This window comes from Caloenas nicobarica, chromosome 3 (genome assembly GCF_036013445.1).
Source record: "Caloenas nicobarica isolate bCalNic1 chromosome 3, bCalNic1.hap1, whole genome shotgun sequence".
Classification (NCBI taxonomy): Eukaryota; Metazoa; Chordata; class Aves; order Columbiformes; family Columbidae; genus Caloenas; species Caloenas nicobarica.
The window spans coordinates 59297506-59314665 of NC_088247.1; the positions used below are offsets into that span (position 1 = coordinate 59297506).

At 38.3% G+C, this 17160-nt stretch overlaps 1 protein-coding gene across 1 annotated transcript; it reads right to left on the bottom strand.

Annotated features, from left to right (window-relative positions):
* Positions 1-4558: 4558 nt before the first annotated feature.
* Positions 4559-5557, bottom strand: LOC135987367 (trace amine-associated receptor 1-like). Its single transcript, XM_065632232.1, is given in 1 exon segment — positions 4559-5557. A coding segment is annotated over 1 exon segment (999 nt).
* Between the last annotated feature and the right edge of the window lie 11603 nt (positions 5558-17160).

The following is a 17160-nucleotide window of genomic DNA, read 5'->3' on the forward strand; positions in this document are numbered from 1 at the left end:
TCTATCATTATAATTCCACTAACTGAAAGGGAATGGAGATAAGCTAAGTCTTGTCTCCTGTAATAGACTGCGGTCCAGCTGCAGTAGTTATAAATTTAAATGCCTGTGAATATTTTCAAGGGTCAGAAAACTCCATTTATCTGGGAAGAAAGAGACCCATTTCTACCACCTCTTTTTCTGCGAACTTGTTTGGGACTGATCGCGTATTTAGAAATAGAAGAAGAAAGAGATATTCTTCTCCACAGTAATTTAACCCACTTAAAGGGAACTTGGAAAGCAGCTTGGTCCACTGATTTTTTCCAATAAGTATCAAACTGAAATTATGAAAATACAGAAACAGAGCATCAAAAGATTGAAAAGAATGCTTGGAAGTCAGTTTTATAGGCTAACCCTGCCTGTATCTGTTTTAGTAATACCACCAATAGATTCTTTAAGTACATGTTTTCCTGTTTTGTTGTTGTCCTGCAAAACTGCAATGCCTGTAAAAGGCAGACCCCCTTTGTAACTTGGTTCAGATTAATGAAAGGTGGGAATTTATTTTTCTTTTATGACATTACATTTAAGTCCCAGGAGATTTCGACTTTTATATATATATATATATATATATATAAAACTTATGGGTTTACAGTAACAGGAGATAAACAAAGCCAGATGTCTGTATTCCCAAGGCTATTGTTTTTGTTTGCTCTATTAATTCATTTGTCCTCATGTATGGGTGAGCTATTGCAGTGACTTAAGGTAGACACAAGTCATATCAAAAAGAGTCTTTGAAAGGAGAGGCTAAAGGTGAAGGTGAAGAACAGGCGTTGTTTTGTACACCTATTTTAGTGGCCAGTATATTCTATCATATTTTTAATAATTATAATTTCTAATGAAACTTAGAAATTAAATATTTAATAATCTTGAAGAAGATTACGATCTTGTAATTTAATGGGCTGAAATAACACTTTTTGTCACGCTGGCTGTATATGCTGTTTTCACACAAATTTCTACAGAAAACCTTCCCCATACGTTACAGAACAGATAAAAAGAAGTATTAATTTAGGTCAATCTATCATTGTTATTAGACAATCTATTATTTATAAAGGTATAAAAATAGGAAAGGTAGTATTGCTTTTCTTACAAGAAAAGACAAAATTAGTTCACTATTAATGTGAGTAAATGGAATTCTCTGAGGTCAAAGGTGGATGTTCAGACTTAATGCTGACACTTATGCAGTATTGAAGATGCATTACAAGTCCAAGGGTAAATGACTGCTATTCAACAGAGACTGGATTTTTATTGGATACAATATAAACAACAAATAAAGCATCTGCTTTAAAGACAAACAAGGACATTTTCTGTTGGAAAGAAAAGGCAAATCTCTGGGATTATCTACAACAAAATCATTTACAGGCTCCAAAGAATAGTAAAATTTTGTTATTGTGTACAGCAGAAATGTGTTATGTCAGTATATCTGTCAGTATTTTTGAGATGGGCACATCTAGTGACTCCATTTTTAAGTGATCAAGTGAGAGATATGCAAGCTTCACACAGATGATCCTTTATTGAAAGAAGTCACTGAAACAAATCCGTGCAGAAGTCTGTGCAGACACAATTGTATTAATTAAAAAAATATCTGTGAATAGAGGCTACGCTTCAAAAAGCATTACTTTCAGAAGGAAGTGTCCCACAAGCCTCCCAGTGTCCCAGCATGGGACAGAGGACAGTGATGCTGGAACAGTTTGTCACCTGAGCTCTCAGAAACAAAATGCCTTAAAACTGCTAACAAATGTGCAGGAACTGAAAACTTTATAAAAAAACCTGTTTAGCTGGGTTAAAACAAGACTAAAGGGCCTTAGAAATTGTCTCTGAGAATTAGTCATATGAGACATTGCTGTACTGCAAAGCCAGTGTGGAGATAAAATTGTTGTAGTCATTATTTTCACCGGTAAAATAGTTTCATTTTATTACAGCCTATGAGATTCCTTCATGTTGTACCTGACAATTACCATGTTGCTCATAATTATTGATTGGAAAGAACTGTTTGGTTACTTATTACTAACTGCTCTTTTTCCTCCGGGCTGGCTTCAGTAAACCAGAAATCAAAGCAACAGAGAGCAAAAAAATATCTCAAATTTTCTCAAAGAATTGTTTACTCTCATTGGTAACTGAGAAAGCCCAAAGGGTATAGGATGCACTTTGTTTTCTGTGATTTCCTTAATTTGCTTTTCTTGTGCATGCAGCTTTTCTTTACCTATTAAACTGTTGTTACATCAATACAATTTTACCCTTCCAATTCTCTTCCTCATCCAAGCGTGAGAGTGAGTGAGCAGCTGGGTGGGGCTGAGCTGCCTACTGGGCTTAAACTATGGGAACCTCCAAATTTCTGCACAGCGTGCATGGGATGGCCAAAACTCTCCTAAAGCAAAGTCTCCCCTGTCTGATGCCCTCCCTGGCAGGTCATCTCCACAGCATGACCTACTGGCTGATGACAATTTTTTACCTGCTTCCTTCCTGATGTGCTCCTGGGCAGGATATGGGGAGCTGCATGTGTGACTCTGAGACTTCACAATCTACTGTCCCTTCACCACCTCCCACCTGCAGCTACTCAGGAAAATCTTCAGTAGTAGCTCCATGGATCACTGACTAGATCCAAACTCTCGTTTCAGGGCTCTTGCTAGTCAAGAGTTGGTCCTGAGAAACATCTAACTACTAGTCCAAGGAAACTTGCCTTTGACACAAGCATTTTTTGAGTCCCAGGATCATATCGACTTTTTCATAGTGTGGGATTCACCTATGCTGAGTGATCCTCTTCTCAGCTACCTAATAATTTCATCTAAAACTATTGAAACATCTATTCTAGTCACTGGAAGATCCTTCTTGGTAGTTAGAGAAAAAACATCTGCAGGAACAATTCATCTTACCTAATAATGGATAAGCTGGTGAGACAAAACACCCTGTGAAGGTGAGTGTTTTCCTACAGTGAGTAAAAAGAGAGCTACTAGTGACTAGAGCGGAGGTAGTGACTAACTTTTAGATGTCTAAATTTAGGTTAGGTGGCTATGAGCCTTCAGTAATGTGGGTCTGGTTTTTATGGTTTCAACTGGATTAGCTTTGCACTAGGGTCTAGGCACAAATTGCAGAGGCGTGTGCTCTCTTAGAGCTAGAGATTATCCTGCAAAGGAGCTGGGATCATATTCATTCACAAACTCCTCCTTGCAACCAGAAAATAATGCCAGAAAGATGCCAGAACAAGTTATGAGGAGAGACTGACCAGTTGTGAAATGACTGACCAGTAGAGATTAAATTCTCTGGAAACAGTAATGTTTCCAGATTTTAAAGGGACAGACAGTGGATGAGGAGAAAGAAATAGCTTCTCCACTGACTTCCTGAAGGGACTATGTTAATATGTGCTGAATTTACTAAATATACTTCAAAAGCCTCAGATGGGCAACATTCCTCACAGGGAAAGATCACTTTCCTTCAATCTATAACACCAACAGAAGAAAGGAGATATCACCTGGCAGCTCTTCTGAAACAGCTATTTCAAGAGAGACTGAGATGTCCAAGTGTTCACACTGTTCATTTCAGAAGATAGCACTGAGCATGAGAAAATTAAGTGCATCAGGCTGGCCTCACTGGGGGTGAAGGGAGAAGAGAATTACCAATGAATTTACCAGAAGGATAGATTTTTTTAATCTTAACTTACTTTGTGATATAAAGTATTAGTTATATTGTCACTAACAAGGATTATCTTCCACAGCACAAGTGCAGATATGGTGTATATTTCATTGCTCCTTTTTATGACATTTTGGAGAGTGCAAACCTACATGGACTTGCCAGTGGTAGGTTAACAGTTGGAGTTCATGATCTTAAAGGTCTTTTCCAGCCTTAACAATTCTATAATTAGATAAGCATCATTTTCTGACATTGTCAGGTTCAACATTGCTTTTCCCTTTTGTTTTTATTATGTACGTCATATTTTCCCTTGTCTTTAATCTAGTTAAATATGCTTTTGATGTCATTAAGCAGCAAAGCCTTTAAGTGACAAACTCATAAGTGACAAGCACTAGCTGAAATGGAAACAGAAGGAGCAGCATGACTTTCCTCTGTCCCATCTTCCCTCCATGGAGTGTGCTGGTATGGCTGGTTGTGGGCCTTTTTTTACCTCTGCACACACATTGTAGGGGAGGGACAAAACTTAAAAGCTTTGGGTTAATACTCAAAGATGTCTAGAAATTGAATAGGAAAGGTTTTTCTCCTCTTTCTAGAAGACAATAAATAAACACAAATATAAACACCCCTTGTTCAAAAAATTAATCTGTTGTATTGGAATAATTAAGAGCAGGGATATAAACTGCTGTAAGTTTTTTTAAACTTAAGTATTGGTTTCCTGTGCATTGCATATAAACAGCTATAACTAAAACATCACATACAATTCCCAATCTGGAATGAAAAAAGATGTAAAGCACAATCACTGTTTATTTACTTGAACCAGATTTGGTAAATGAGTACATCTGGGAGCTCAGACTCCAGACAAAACTTCAAAGCCATGAATCCAAGCTTTTAAAGCATGTTACTCTAAAAACAAATTAGTCCTGGAAGAGTACTGTTGAAAAACTTTTCCAAAGAGAATCATCTTTAATGCCCTGCGAAACCACATGTAAAAAAACGCATAAACAATTGGGTTAAAAGTAGAATTTAAATAACCAAATCAAACCAAAGCATCGATGAGAATAGGAGGTATCACATAATTCATAAATTGATTGGTTGCTCTGAAGAAGAATGGACTCCAGCAGATGAGGAACACTCCCATTATTATGCCTAATGTCTTTGCAGCTTTCCTTTCTCTGCCAAATGAAGTGTCGTTCTTCATTTCGAAGCGCACCTTTTTTCGACTAATTGTGTCAATGCATCTTGCTTGCATCTTGGCTGTAGAGTGTATTTTCCTGTAGATGTACAGCATGACAAATCCCGGAATGTAAAAAGACACAATGGAGGACACAACACCTGAAGTTTCACTAAAAAAGACAAAGCATCCTCCTGCACAACGGACATGATTATAAATCTCTTCTGCCCCTTGCAAATTTAGGTCTAGAAAGATCATACCAAAAGCAAAACCAGCAGGGACCATCCAACTTACCAATATCATGACCAAGATAACAAAAGTATTTATCTTTGATTTGTATCTTAAAGGGTCACACACAGCATAGTAACGGTCAATGGATATGGAGGAAAGATGGAAGATGGAAGCTGTGCTCAGCATAACGTTCATGCTCGTGTGGATCTTGCAGAAGAGCTCCCCAAAATACCAGCAGTGCTCAACAGAGCGCACCATGCTGCAAGGCATGATGAGGAATCCCAGCAGAAAGTCTACTGTAGCCATAGAAAGCAGCAGGAAATTGGTGGGTGTATGGAGGTGCTTGAAATGTGATATTGAGATGATAACTGTCAAATTTCCAACCAGTGTGGCCAGAATAATGCAAACCATGAGGATATACATGGAAACACAGATACTGTTTGACCAGCTGCTCCTTATGCAAGAGCCATTTACGGATTCACAGCACAGTTGCATCTTTACCAAGGTCTCAAATCCACGTAGGTATGCAGCACAGGTACTGATTTTCCTAATGCTGAGATGCATTTACAACTGTTTTTTTCTTTTCCATATGAGGAGATCCACAGGAAGTAAAAAAAAAAATAAAGCAATTGTAAATACCTTCATTCATCTAGATGTGTAGGAAATTCACATTTTATGAAGGATGAAACAATTTTGTAATTAGATTTTTAACAGAAAGACACTTTTATCATTAGACTTCCCTTGAAATGATGATGTAAACTGCGTAATGGGCTGTCCTCACACCAGAACAGCAGTGGCTCCCGGGGGCCAGCACTGGGCTGTGTCTTGTCTAGTGAGCAGATGTGAAGTCTTTTTCCTTATTTTCTGTTTAAACAGTCCTAGTTTTCTTCGTCAAATTTTGTTGGAGTCCTCTATCTCTCGCTTTGCTCTTGAAAATCAGTAATTTTGGATTCTGAAGCTCCCTCAACTTGTGTTTTGTTACATAAGTCTATGATCCACGGGTCTAAACCAGAAGGCTAAATCTGAGGAGCCCAAGCTCAGCCTGTCCTCCAGCTGTCTCCTCATAGCGATAACCGAACCCCCTGTGCAGCTGGGCAAAACTAAAAAGTTTCCATGAGCCCTCGGTTTTTCGGCAGATGGCACTACCTCACCAAGTCAAGCCTTACTGCAAAATTCTTGTAGGCTCTAGATGTAAACAGAGATGTAAGAAAAATATCTCAGAGGAGAGAAAAGTTTTCTGCCCTTTTGCTGCCAAAATATAATGGAAGAGCCTGACTACTCCGAAGCATTAGCTGCTGTATAAGCAAATATCTTTTCTGTTGGGCTTTAGTTTATTTCAGTGCTATGAGTTTAGGCTTGCTATGTTTATTCATTATTTTACTACTGTTTTTAGCCAAGACACAAACATCAAGAGAAACATTTCCTGAATATTGGTTTAGTCTGCATCTGAGGACGCAAATATTGCTGTTCTTCTCCTGTGTATGCAATACTGTGTCCCTTCTGCAAGTGTCTCTTTTTACAAAAGGATTTAATGAAAGTGCTTAAGCACTTGGCAAGCAATATTCATTGTTGAAAGATCCGTTTTTCTTTTAATTAACAGAAAAATAGTCCTATTGTGAAAAATAAAGAACATTAACGTATGCTATTCACTAGCATTATCATTATGGTATAATATGGTTGTTAAAGTCAGAAAAATACTGACACAGCAATTTAGCCAGTATTAATTTAACCCATTTGCTACAGGACTTTGCTGCCTCTGGTTATCCTCGATAGAACACACAGAATATTTTTTTTTCCCATATCGGAACAAATGTTATCACAAGCGCACAATGCCATTAGAAGCTAAATGGAAGGAAGCTTAATATAGATGATAAACTATAGCTTGTGAAACCCTAGCAGCTGCCACTAACAGCCTACGTTATACAGAGGGATTTCCAAGTAATGCCAGGCAGTGGCACTCGAGTGCCAGGGACAAGGTGCATCCAGAGGCACTTTCAGGAAAACGACACATGGAATATGAGTATGTTTATTTACTGTTTGGAGTACCTCTTGCTACCCCTTTTTTTCTGCCTACTAATGTTTAACACCATCTCCGCTCTTTTCCACCTCACTTTAACCCTCACTTCATGTTTTTTTTCACTTTTGATCCACCTCTTAATGTTTCTTTTCCTGACTATCATTCCTTCTTTTGGCACATTTACACACAAGATAGAAAGCACAGCCAGCTGGATCTTTATTAACCCAAATTTTCAATTTTCACAGCAGAAATTATTAAACAGCAATTTAACTTTATATACTGGACATAGTGATAAAATTTTTAAGCACATCCAAGTCATAAATGTGTCACATAGATTTTGATCTTCATTTGCTTGATATGTAAATAATTGAAATAAATATAGTAAAACAGGCTAAAAGACAACCAAAATGAATTAAGGTGCTGTCTCTAGTTTTCTACTTTAAAGTCGAATAACTTCCCTATTGTTCTCTGATAGAGAAATGGTTTAGCCTAAAGAAATATGATCTCCGTTTGAAACTTATTTTCAGGGGATTTTGTTTTTTAGTTAAACAGAAAGAAGAAGCTCCAATCGCCAAGGAAAATATTAAGCAAACTGAGATCAGTTGTGTGGCTTTGCATGAAATGGAAACAAAAGAAATCAAAACTCATGGCAAACTGTCCAAATGAGCTGAACACTGAGGAAGTTTTCAGTATGAAAGAAGAACATTTCTCCTCCATAATTAATTATTAATTTTAAAATTCAATACAATGGAAATATGAAGAAGTATCCCTTTAAAAGCCTGTCCTCTTACCTTTCTCCCCTCACACTGGGTAGAAGTCTGCTCTTGCTACTCATTTGTTTTCTGCTGATTGAGTGGCACCCCCTCCTTTTAAAGACCATCTCAAAAGACAGCTGAGCCTCTTCACCATCATAACAGCTCCGGATAACACAAATTTTGAGCGGATGGGTACTTAATCCACAGCTGGAGAAGCCTCCAGAAGCCCCGGCACATTGCTGGAGGATGTTGGGTGCAATGAGTAGCACTCTTGGCCCCTCATCTGAGGAACAGCTGTTAATGCAAATAGTAGCTCAAACTGTTTATTTTGTCACCCTCTTATGAACAAAATCATGACTGTATCACTCATACTTGTTGAACAAGCCTTATTCATAGGTAAAATTAACTAATTTGAAGTACGCCTACTTGTTTGATTAAATGTTATGGTCACATTGTCAGCAGTCTGAGATTATCTAGGTCCAGAACAAAAACCACCATGTTGTTGCCCTTCTGTAAACTTCTAAAATATAGCAAAATACATAAATATAGGTAGTTTACAGCAGCATGCAAGAACTCTTTGAAAAGGTATGTTGTGTGCAGAGTGACATGGTGTGCGTTTACTAGCCTAGTTCTTATTACTCTACTGAACAAACAGGTTTAATCTAAACGCCTAATCAGTTAAAAGCTATTTGCAAGATACAGCTACTAAAAAGGTGCCTTCAGCTGCCCCATGGCAGCAGGAGGCTGCCCAAGGCCAGAGCTGCACAGCAGGATGTCTCTGTATAGACTATTGTTGGAGATGCCCTTCACTCTTCTACCAAACACCAACCCATGGGCACGGCACTTAGCCTTCCTTATCTCTGAATACACCAGCTGGTACTGCAGGACCCACACACATCAGAAAGGAAGGAACCACAGACCTAGAGGAAGCTGGAAGCGTGGGGAGGGTGGTATTTAATGGTATGTTTACTGCAATGAATGTAAAGTGGCAGTTCATAAGTTATCTTGATAATTAAGTAACTAAGCAGGCCAAATTAGTAACTCATTGAGACCAACAAGGAACATTTTGGTAACAAGCTTTCATGCTATTGGTGCAGGTGCTTCAAACAGGTATTTTGTTGCTGCTTAATGCTGATGTGATCGTGAAAATACCTCAAACTTGCTATTCATAGTATCAAAGATAAATACATCAAGCTCTGTTCTTGGGAGGCCTCAGAGCACATATAAATAATCAGTATTCAATAGTCTTTTGAGTCTGTAATATAGTGAAGCAGTTAAATATCAACATTCAAAGTAAAAACTTGTCTATAAAACTGTTGCTGTGGCTTTCTTTTCTGCAAAATTTATATTTCTGTAATAACTAATTTTCAGATTTTTGGAAAACCAAGAAAAAGAGATGTCACACTGTCTAGCACACCTGTTGTCATCTACACTTTTTGTTCATTTGTTTTTAAAACATGAAATAATTTATATGGAAAACAGCACAGAAGAGAATGAAAATAGCACTTTTGCCAGACATCAAACCCATTTGAACAGTGTGTTAAAAACGATTCTGTCCTTCTTAGGTGAGACTGTGCAAGGGACACTGGAAATGGGAAGGAACAGAAAGGGGCTGAGGAATGGGAACTGTTGTCATGAAAAAAAAAAAAAAATAAAAGCAGGACAGCAGGAGGCAGTGAGCAGTGAGCAAGTACAATCCCAGCTTTGTCATGCTACATCCTCATGGCCCTGGAATAACTTCATAGAAAGTAAAGAGCCTTACTCTGAATTCATAGCTGTGTCTGAAAAGAGTTTTGCTCCCAGTTAGGTTACTTTTTCTCTTGGAAATTAATGTCTTTTAAAATCATCCCATCAGACACCACCAAAACCTCACTGTTGTTGATACCATTGCTGTTCAGTACAGAAAGAACGCAGTGTTCTGTGTAGAACAATGACTATTATCTTTACTGCTAATCATAGAAGATTTGTCTCTGAAAAAAAATAATATCCCACACTAGCAAATTAGCAGTTTACTGTATTTCAAACTGTGTGATACAGAGATGTTACCTGCTCAGGAGTTATTTCCTCATCAGGAAGCTGTGCAGCCTGCAGATACAGTGCAATAGTGACTCATCCCACATAATTCCCACATCTGAGCAGCTGCTCACTTGGTCTGACTCTGGTTTACAGCCTGCTGGAAAAATATTATCAACAGGATGATGTAAATATTAAATATTCAGCAAATATAAGCAGATAATAAACCTATTCTGTCACAAGCTACTAGCATATGCAAAGATGACTGTATTTGAACTAAGTTAAAGCCAGGCTCATGGAAAGAAGCATACAAAATAAATACAAATGTTTATTATGGCCAAAGTACAGATGGAGCTAACAGCACTATGATAGTCTGATGTTTCTCGCCCTCCTTTCCATTTTGTGTAATGCTACCAAACTTTAGCAATTTCAGTTATCATCTTTGAAAATTTTACTTGCCTAATCCAGACTGGATATTTTCAAAAGAAGTCCACCCACAATATTTCAACAGGATCTGAGAACAAGACCAATTAAAAAGATATTATTTCCTCTAAATTAAGAAATGGTGTTTGTTTTTCATTTACGATGCTCTGGTATTTATATGCTTTGTAGCAGAGACTTAAGAGGTGTTGATTGTCTATTTGAATATCTTTTACCATACCAGAAGAACTATACCTAAACACGACCAAATTACAAATCAGCAGTGGCCAAACTGCAACTTGTTGCTTTTTAAAGCACCGCTCATTGACCAGAATCCACATCTTCAAACAGTAAGAGTTGTAGTATTGCTGCGGAACCCAAGGAGGAGAGTCGTTCCAGAAAGAAGTAATCCGAGGGAGGAGAAATTTGGGTCAGTTTGTGTGTATCAGCTAGTGCGCAGCGCTGGTAGAGGGCCACGCCTTCCAGCTCCTGCTGCCCTGAGGTTTCCCTGAGCCCTGGACCTGCATGGTTCAGGCTGCAGCTTCTCCCTGGGGATTTGGGATTGGGGTAGGCTTGGGAGATAGGCAAGTACGGCCCTGGCAAGGTGGCACAGGTGATGTGAGGCTGAACAAGAGGGAGAACTCTTGGTGAAATGAATGTTTTGAAATGTCACATTCTGATCCGGAAGTGCTACTACTCTGCTGGAAGCCATTGGGCCTAAAATTGCCAATAAAGACTTGTATGTCAGTAAGCAATCTGATGGAGCCTCTGCTTTCACACACTGCTCTCTGTTGGCTTTTTCAAATCCTGGATTTGACCACAATGCGGTCTTCCTAGAAATATTGAAAAAGCTTGATCGTTTGTAATTGCCCATTTGCAACGGACTGCAGATGCTGGTGCTGCTTCAATGTGGGCAATTTTTAAGGAGGGGGACCTGCTGGTGTTATCCTTCGCTTCCACAGCTGTTTGCTGCTGGAGGAAGCAGCAGTGCTGTGCGTGAGCATTGCTGGCATCATGACACTGCAGGAACAGCAACTCAACCAGTGCAGAAACTACCAGTGTCGGAGGCTGTGCCCTTTCATGCCCATTCTCTGCTGCCTAGTCTTAGGAAGACGTGCAGGGGCAGCCTGATTTTTCAGCAAAAAAGAGATTTATTTGTCTTCTCAATAGCTGCTGTATGTCATTTGAATATGCTTTTTCATCACCAGAGGGGAGATAAGGGTGCACTGGCGTCAATTTGAATTTTATTTACTGTTTGTTATCAAGTTCCTGCTTGCTAGCTGTCTCCTGCCCAATACCTGTGAGACTGAGAGGGAACAGTGCCAGCAATGGGAGGTTCAGCTGTGTAAATGTGCCTCTACCAACCTGCATAACTTTTTGTTCATGCGGGTGAGGGTTGGTAGAAAGAAAATCCATTTTGTTCTTATCTGCAATTGTTGCTGCTCCTTCCTTCTGTGCCTTGCAAACCTTGTTGCCCCAGCTGCCCCATGGACTAATACCCTAAATGCCCCCCTTATACAGGTCCCTTTCCTCCTTTCCCTCCTTTCAAATATGCTGTACATGCATCTGTTACTACAAGATGTTAAGTGGGTCATTTCCTATCACAAGTTTTGAAGCTTTCACTGAAAACATGCTCCTCATTTTCTGGGTGCATGACAAGACTTGATTTTTACAGGTAGTCAGCACTTGCAGCTGAAGCCAGTGACAATCATATTTTGACTGTATGCAGTATTTTTGTAATATGAATTCTTTTGGCATCTCAATTTAGCCACCTAAATTAGTGTTTATGGTAAACATCAGTTTCTTTGCAATTCATCTCCACATCTACATTATAGGATAGCTCCATGGAAGGGCTCTGATTGCAAATGTTCATAAGATATCAAGATATTCTCTAATGATTAGCCTTGGCAAATCAAAGAGGGATATGGGTTGCATCCCTAGTGATAGAAGAGCAATGATGTGTAAGAAAAGACTCAGCAGGAAACAACTGGCTTTGTAAGACTCCCTTGGCAAAACACAGGAATGGTTACAGTAAGTGTTGCACAACCCTCAAATGCGAGATGTTTTGTGCCTGCTTTTTGTTTAGTCTAATATTGACCTTGGGAGATTCACTGCAAACAGAAGTTATGTTAGCAAGAATAAACAATCTAAAATGCCTAGCGGAACATTAAAGATAGGCTCAGAAAGTCTTCAACAAAGTGAATGTTTAAGCCTGTTGTTGGGTAATGATGATTGATCCAACTTGAGCTTGTTTTGTGTTTTGTTTTGGTTTGTTGTGGGTTTTTTTTTTAATAGCTCTGGTCCTTATACATACAGCCATCTGATACTCTTGAGGTGTAGCTCAATGACATCTGTTATGAAAGGCACCACACGTGTATTTTTACCCACACCTGCCAAAGCTTTCTGTATTTCAATCTAGGTGCCAGGAAGTACATCACTGTCCATTAATGGCCATGTTTTTCAGCTTGCTCTTCCCTTTTATATCTCAGTGTCAGATATACTAGATTTCTACCTAGGCAAGTATAATTCTCCTTTTGAACAATAAGTTTCCATGAATGAATTATAATGCACTTTTGCAATTTGGTTAGGCTAGCTATTGCAGCCAACTCAAAGAACATCTCTGAGAAAACTGGAAGAGACAACTACTAACGAAGTAGGAGGTGAGAAGAAAACAAATGTTTGTACATTTTTGATCCATTTTTGTACAGTTTGTCAGCTGGCTGACAAACCCAGATACTGGGGATTTTACAGGGCCAGCGCACCTGACTTCTGGCAAGGTAGGAGCGATATGTATCACCATCTCTATGAACTCTCCTGGGAAGAGCTGATGACTTCCAGCCCCAACCAAACCCAGTCAAGTGGTGCAAGAGCCTCCATGCAGGGCACACTGAAAACAAACAAAACAAAACACAGAATACGACTGTTTGAATCCACAACTAAATGCAGAACACCTCTGTCGCTGCAGATGCACAACCAGCAGATGTAAGCTGATGTACTACCATTGATTTTAGTAGTAGTATAGCAAACTCACAGCACTCATTTGACTTTATTGGACCTCAATGAAAAAAGCATTAAGTCAAGATTTCTGGCTTAGTGGAGACAAAATGAAAAAAGAAAAGGGAGAATTTTAGGTATTAGATAGCAGCTCTTAGCTAGCACAGTAATAGATGCTATATGGAAATCTTAGGAAGGTCTCTAACAAGTATGGGGGACCATATGCTACAGAGTCTGTAAGTATTATAACTTAGCAATGGTATAGGCCTGAAGTTCGCTGTACTCTCTTTGCTCAACTTAATGGAGTTGATGCTAAAGCTTTAAAACTGCTTATCGTTATTATATTTTGCCCAAGATTTTCACAAATGTTGCAGAATGAGGTTTAGATTTTCCAAAACCATTCATAAATTTGACAAGAATTGCTAAGAAGGTTTACCTGAAAAAAACAATATATTTTCCTTAAAGGACCCCAAAACTATAACTGAATAGTCTTTTTTCAGTGTACAAAAAACCAATCTGAAATGGCTGGAAAACACAGCAAAGTGAGCTGTAGAATAGAAAAAAAATCATGCTATCAAAACCTCACCTTAACATTTTCATGTATTCCACTCTGATAAATTCAAGTGTGTCTCATACTCCTAACACTCATTTAGAAGTAAATGGTCAAAAATTTATGTTTAAAAAGTCATCACTTGATCTTGAGGGTTATCTCTAAGGTAGTCTATTTTTTTGGTTTATGTTATTATGTTTTGCAGTATGTGAGCTGGACAACCAATTGTATGCAAATACTTATTGTCCTTTTTTTTCTGCAAAAGGCTTTCCTGAAAATTGACTGGTTTTTCTGACATTAAAAGATATTACTGCTTCCTACACTCCTCGCTGCTCTTGCTCGTGACACCATCACAGCTACCAGACTATGAGCTCATCAAAATTAACATTAGAAGCAGCAAATGAAGATGGATGGGCAAAGTTAAAATCATGTAGTTACAATGCACTTCTTATACTGTATATATTTGTAGTAGAAATTCACTGCTGCCATGAGAATGTCTGAACATACAATGGAGTATTTCACTTACAACTTTATGGTAATTAATAGCTACAAGAAATATTTCAATACTTTTGCAGATGGAGGCTACAAGTGCTTCTGCTAATTCTTAATTCTTTTAGAAACTGAAAGAGAAATTAACATAATGTTGTCAATATGCTAATTTTCTGTTTCACCAAGACTGATCATTTCTAGCCATGCCTGACCCACAGGTAGACAATACTGGGTAATGCTGTTATGCTTCTCTGTGGCTTCAGTAGGAGATACTGTTTGTTTACATTGTCACAAGGTTAATTTTTAGAAGGTATACTGGAATTATTTCTCTGTTGGGCTCCACGTCCACATAGTCCATCAGAAGCCCCTGAGAAGCATTCCTGTGTTAGCTGTGGTAAGCTTCAAAACAGTTGCTGCTGTCTTTACTGACTTGTGAAAGTTATTTTTCTTTTTCAGCTTTCCTGCCCTGATGGTAGACAATGACATTGTAAACACTGTCTGGATGAGGTGGGGTTATAATTTGGTTTTTGGTTAATTAGAAACGTATGAATTATTCAAGTCAAATCAGGTCATGGTCACTCTGTCTATCATTCACTATATCTGCACTGATTTTGTGAAACTACGAACAGTGTTCCATACCACCAGTAATTTTGCTATGATAACATGAGTTGTTCATAAGCATTTAGTATTGTATTACTGGGTCTAATAGTTGCACAATCTCTGGCTGCAGCTTGCTGTTCCATGTTATTTAATGGATAGCTTGAGGTTGTGATGACTAAAATATGCATACAAGGATATGGCTGTGGTGTCCCGCTCTCCTTAAAAAAAGATTCTCTCACTCTCTTTTTGCTCCAGGTCTACTTACTTTAATTCAATATGTACAAAAACATACATTAGATTTTACTCAGAGTTAAATGTTCCCTAAATTTGTTACCAGTCTTACTTAAGTCAGCCATAACATTTGGATCACACTTGTTTTAATGCAGTATTTTTCTGCTTTCATCTGAAGCCTTGCATCAATAAAATCTGCTAAGGACTGTTTTTTCTCTACGTGTGATTGGAGACACCATGGACAGGTGAGTCTTGTTTCCTTTAGCCAGCATCAAGGTATAATGAAGATATATTGATGTGTGAAGAGCAGGATTTTCCAGCTCAGAAAAGGATGGAGTTCATTAGGATACCATCTGGAGTAGCTTTAGAGGTGGAGTCATTGATGTGAATTACCTATAAATTAATTTGATTCTTTCTCTCTGGCATATCTGTGCCAGAGTCAGTAAACACTCCTTCCAGAAACTCAAATTCTGTCCCATAAGGAAAATGTAGGAGAGGTCTCTTCTTTTTTTTTCCCAAAGATGAGCTAACATTCTCTCTTTCCTAACTCCCACCTACCAGGTAGGAAAGTTAGTGCATAGACAGTTAACTTCCCATGCATTCAACAGGAACTGTTCTAGGTGAATGCAATTTGTTGCATTGGTTATTCGTTATCTTTCTGCTTCTGTATTCTGAAAGTTTCTGTAGTTTGCATCATTTGAAATTGGCCTTTATTACAAATATTCACATTCCCTAAAACTAAACTTCATCTAGTCACTGTGACCACCAACTTCCTCAGCTGAAGATGTGGTTGGTTTTTGCATTCCTTCTAGGGAACTCTTACCCAAAATCAGGGTTCATTGCTCTTGTGCATTAAAATGATGGAGTTATTCTAAGACTGTTGCAACAGTCTGTGTAAATTCATCCTCTACTTGGTTAATTCTTGCTTTATCATCAGAAATGAGAAAAGGATTAATAAGGTCCTCAGTTGTCCATCGTATGGCACTCTTGTTACCCTCTCAGGGAGAGGAAAGCTGGACAGCAAATCTTGAAAACTACAAGTCAACCATTCTTCAAATTTGGTTTTTGTGTCATTTTCAAAGAATCTTGCACTTCTGCATCCTAATGATGAGGTTTGAGAATCCTTTCCTGATATCCTAAAAGCTACTTAACTAGTAATATCAATGGTATCCTACCCGTTTCCAACTCCGACAGCCTAAGATGGTCAGCTCTGCATGGATCTGGGAAGTTCTCCATACTTCAGAAATTTCAGCAAGCAATATGTGAGAGATTTTTATGTTTGATCATTACAGCCTGAATAGTAACAAGGGAGCAAAATGTGGCATAAACTCTACCCTTGAATAAAGAGAAAACATTTATTTTAAAATCTAGGTGTCCCCCCATGACCCCTATCTCCTTAACACTAACTCAGGAGCTTGAATAAACTCTGACTCTTTTGGTAGAGATAGTTTAGGAAAGTTTAACCTGACAAATAAAGATAAATCTGGTAATAATATACTGAATGTCTACAATTCTATTCAGTCTATGTCTCCCGATTGCATTTCCCTTCAGCTTCAGAAAGATTTTTATAAATTCCACATCCATTTGGAGACCATGAAATACTTGGGTTACCAGCAGCCTGCAAATGTTTGTTTCAAGTGCTACTGAGTCACCTGTGAAGCATTTATTTTTAAAATATCCTCAGATTCTTCATTTTTGTAGATTAGCATGTAAAGCTATTGATGCCAACCAGTCAAGAAAGACTTTAATCAAGTGATTTGACTGCAAAACCAGAAGTTAAATTGTGTTCACATGCTACTGCTATATTTTTTTTTTCTCCACATGAGCAGTTCTAGGCCAGGTAATAAAAGCACATTTTGCCTGCAGTGTAGCCAAGCGGACGTAGCACTTCGTAGACGTCATCTGATTATTCCTCTACATAACCATCTACTGATGAGGTTCCTGCTCTTCTAGTATATTAATTACAATCGACTTCCAATCCTTAAAATCTGGTGTAATCCCAGAGAAGAGCAATCAACATAATTACATT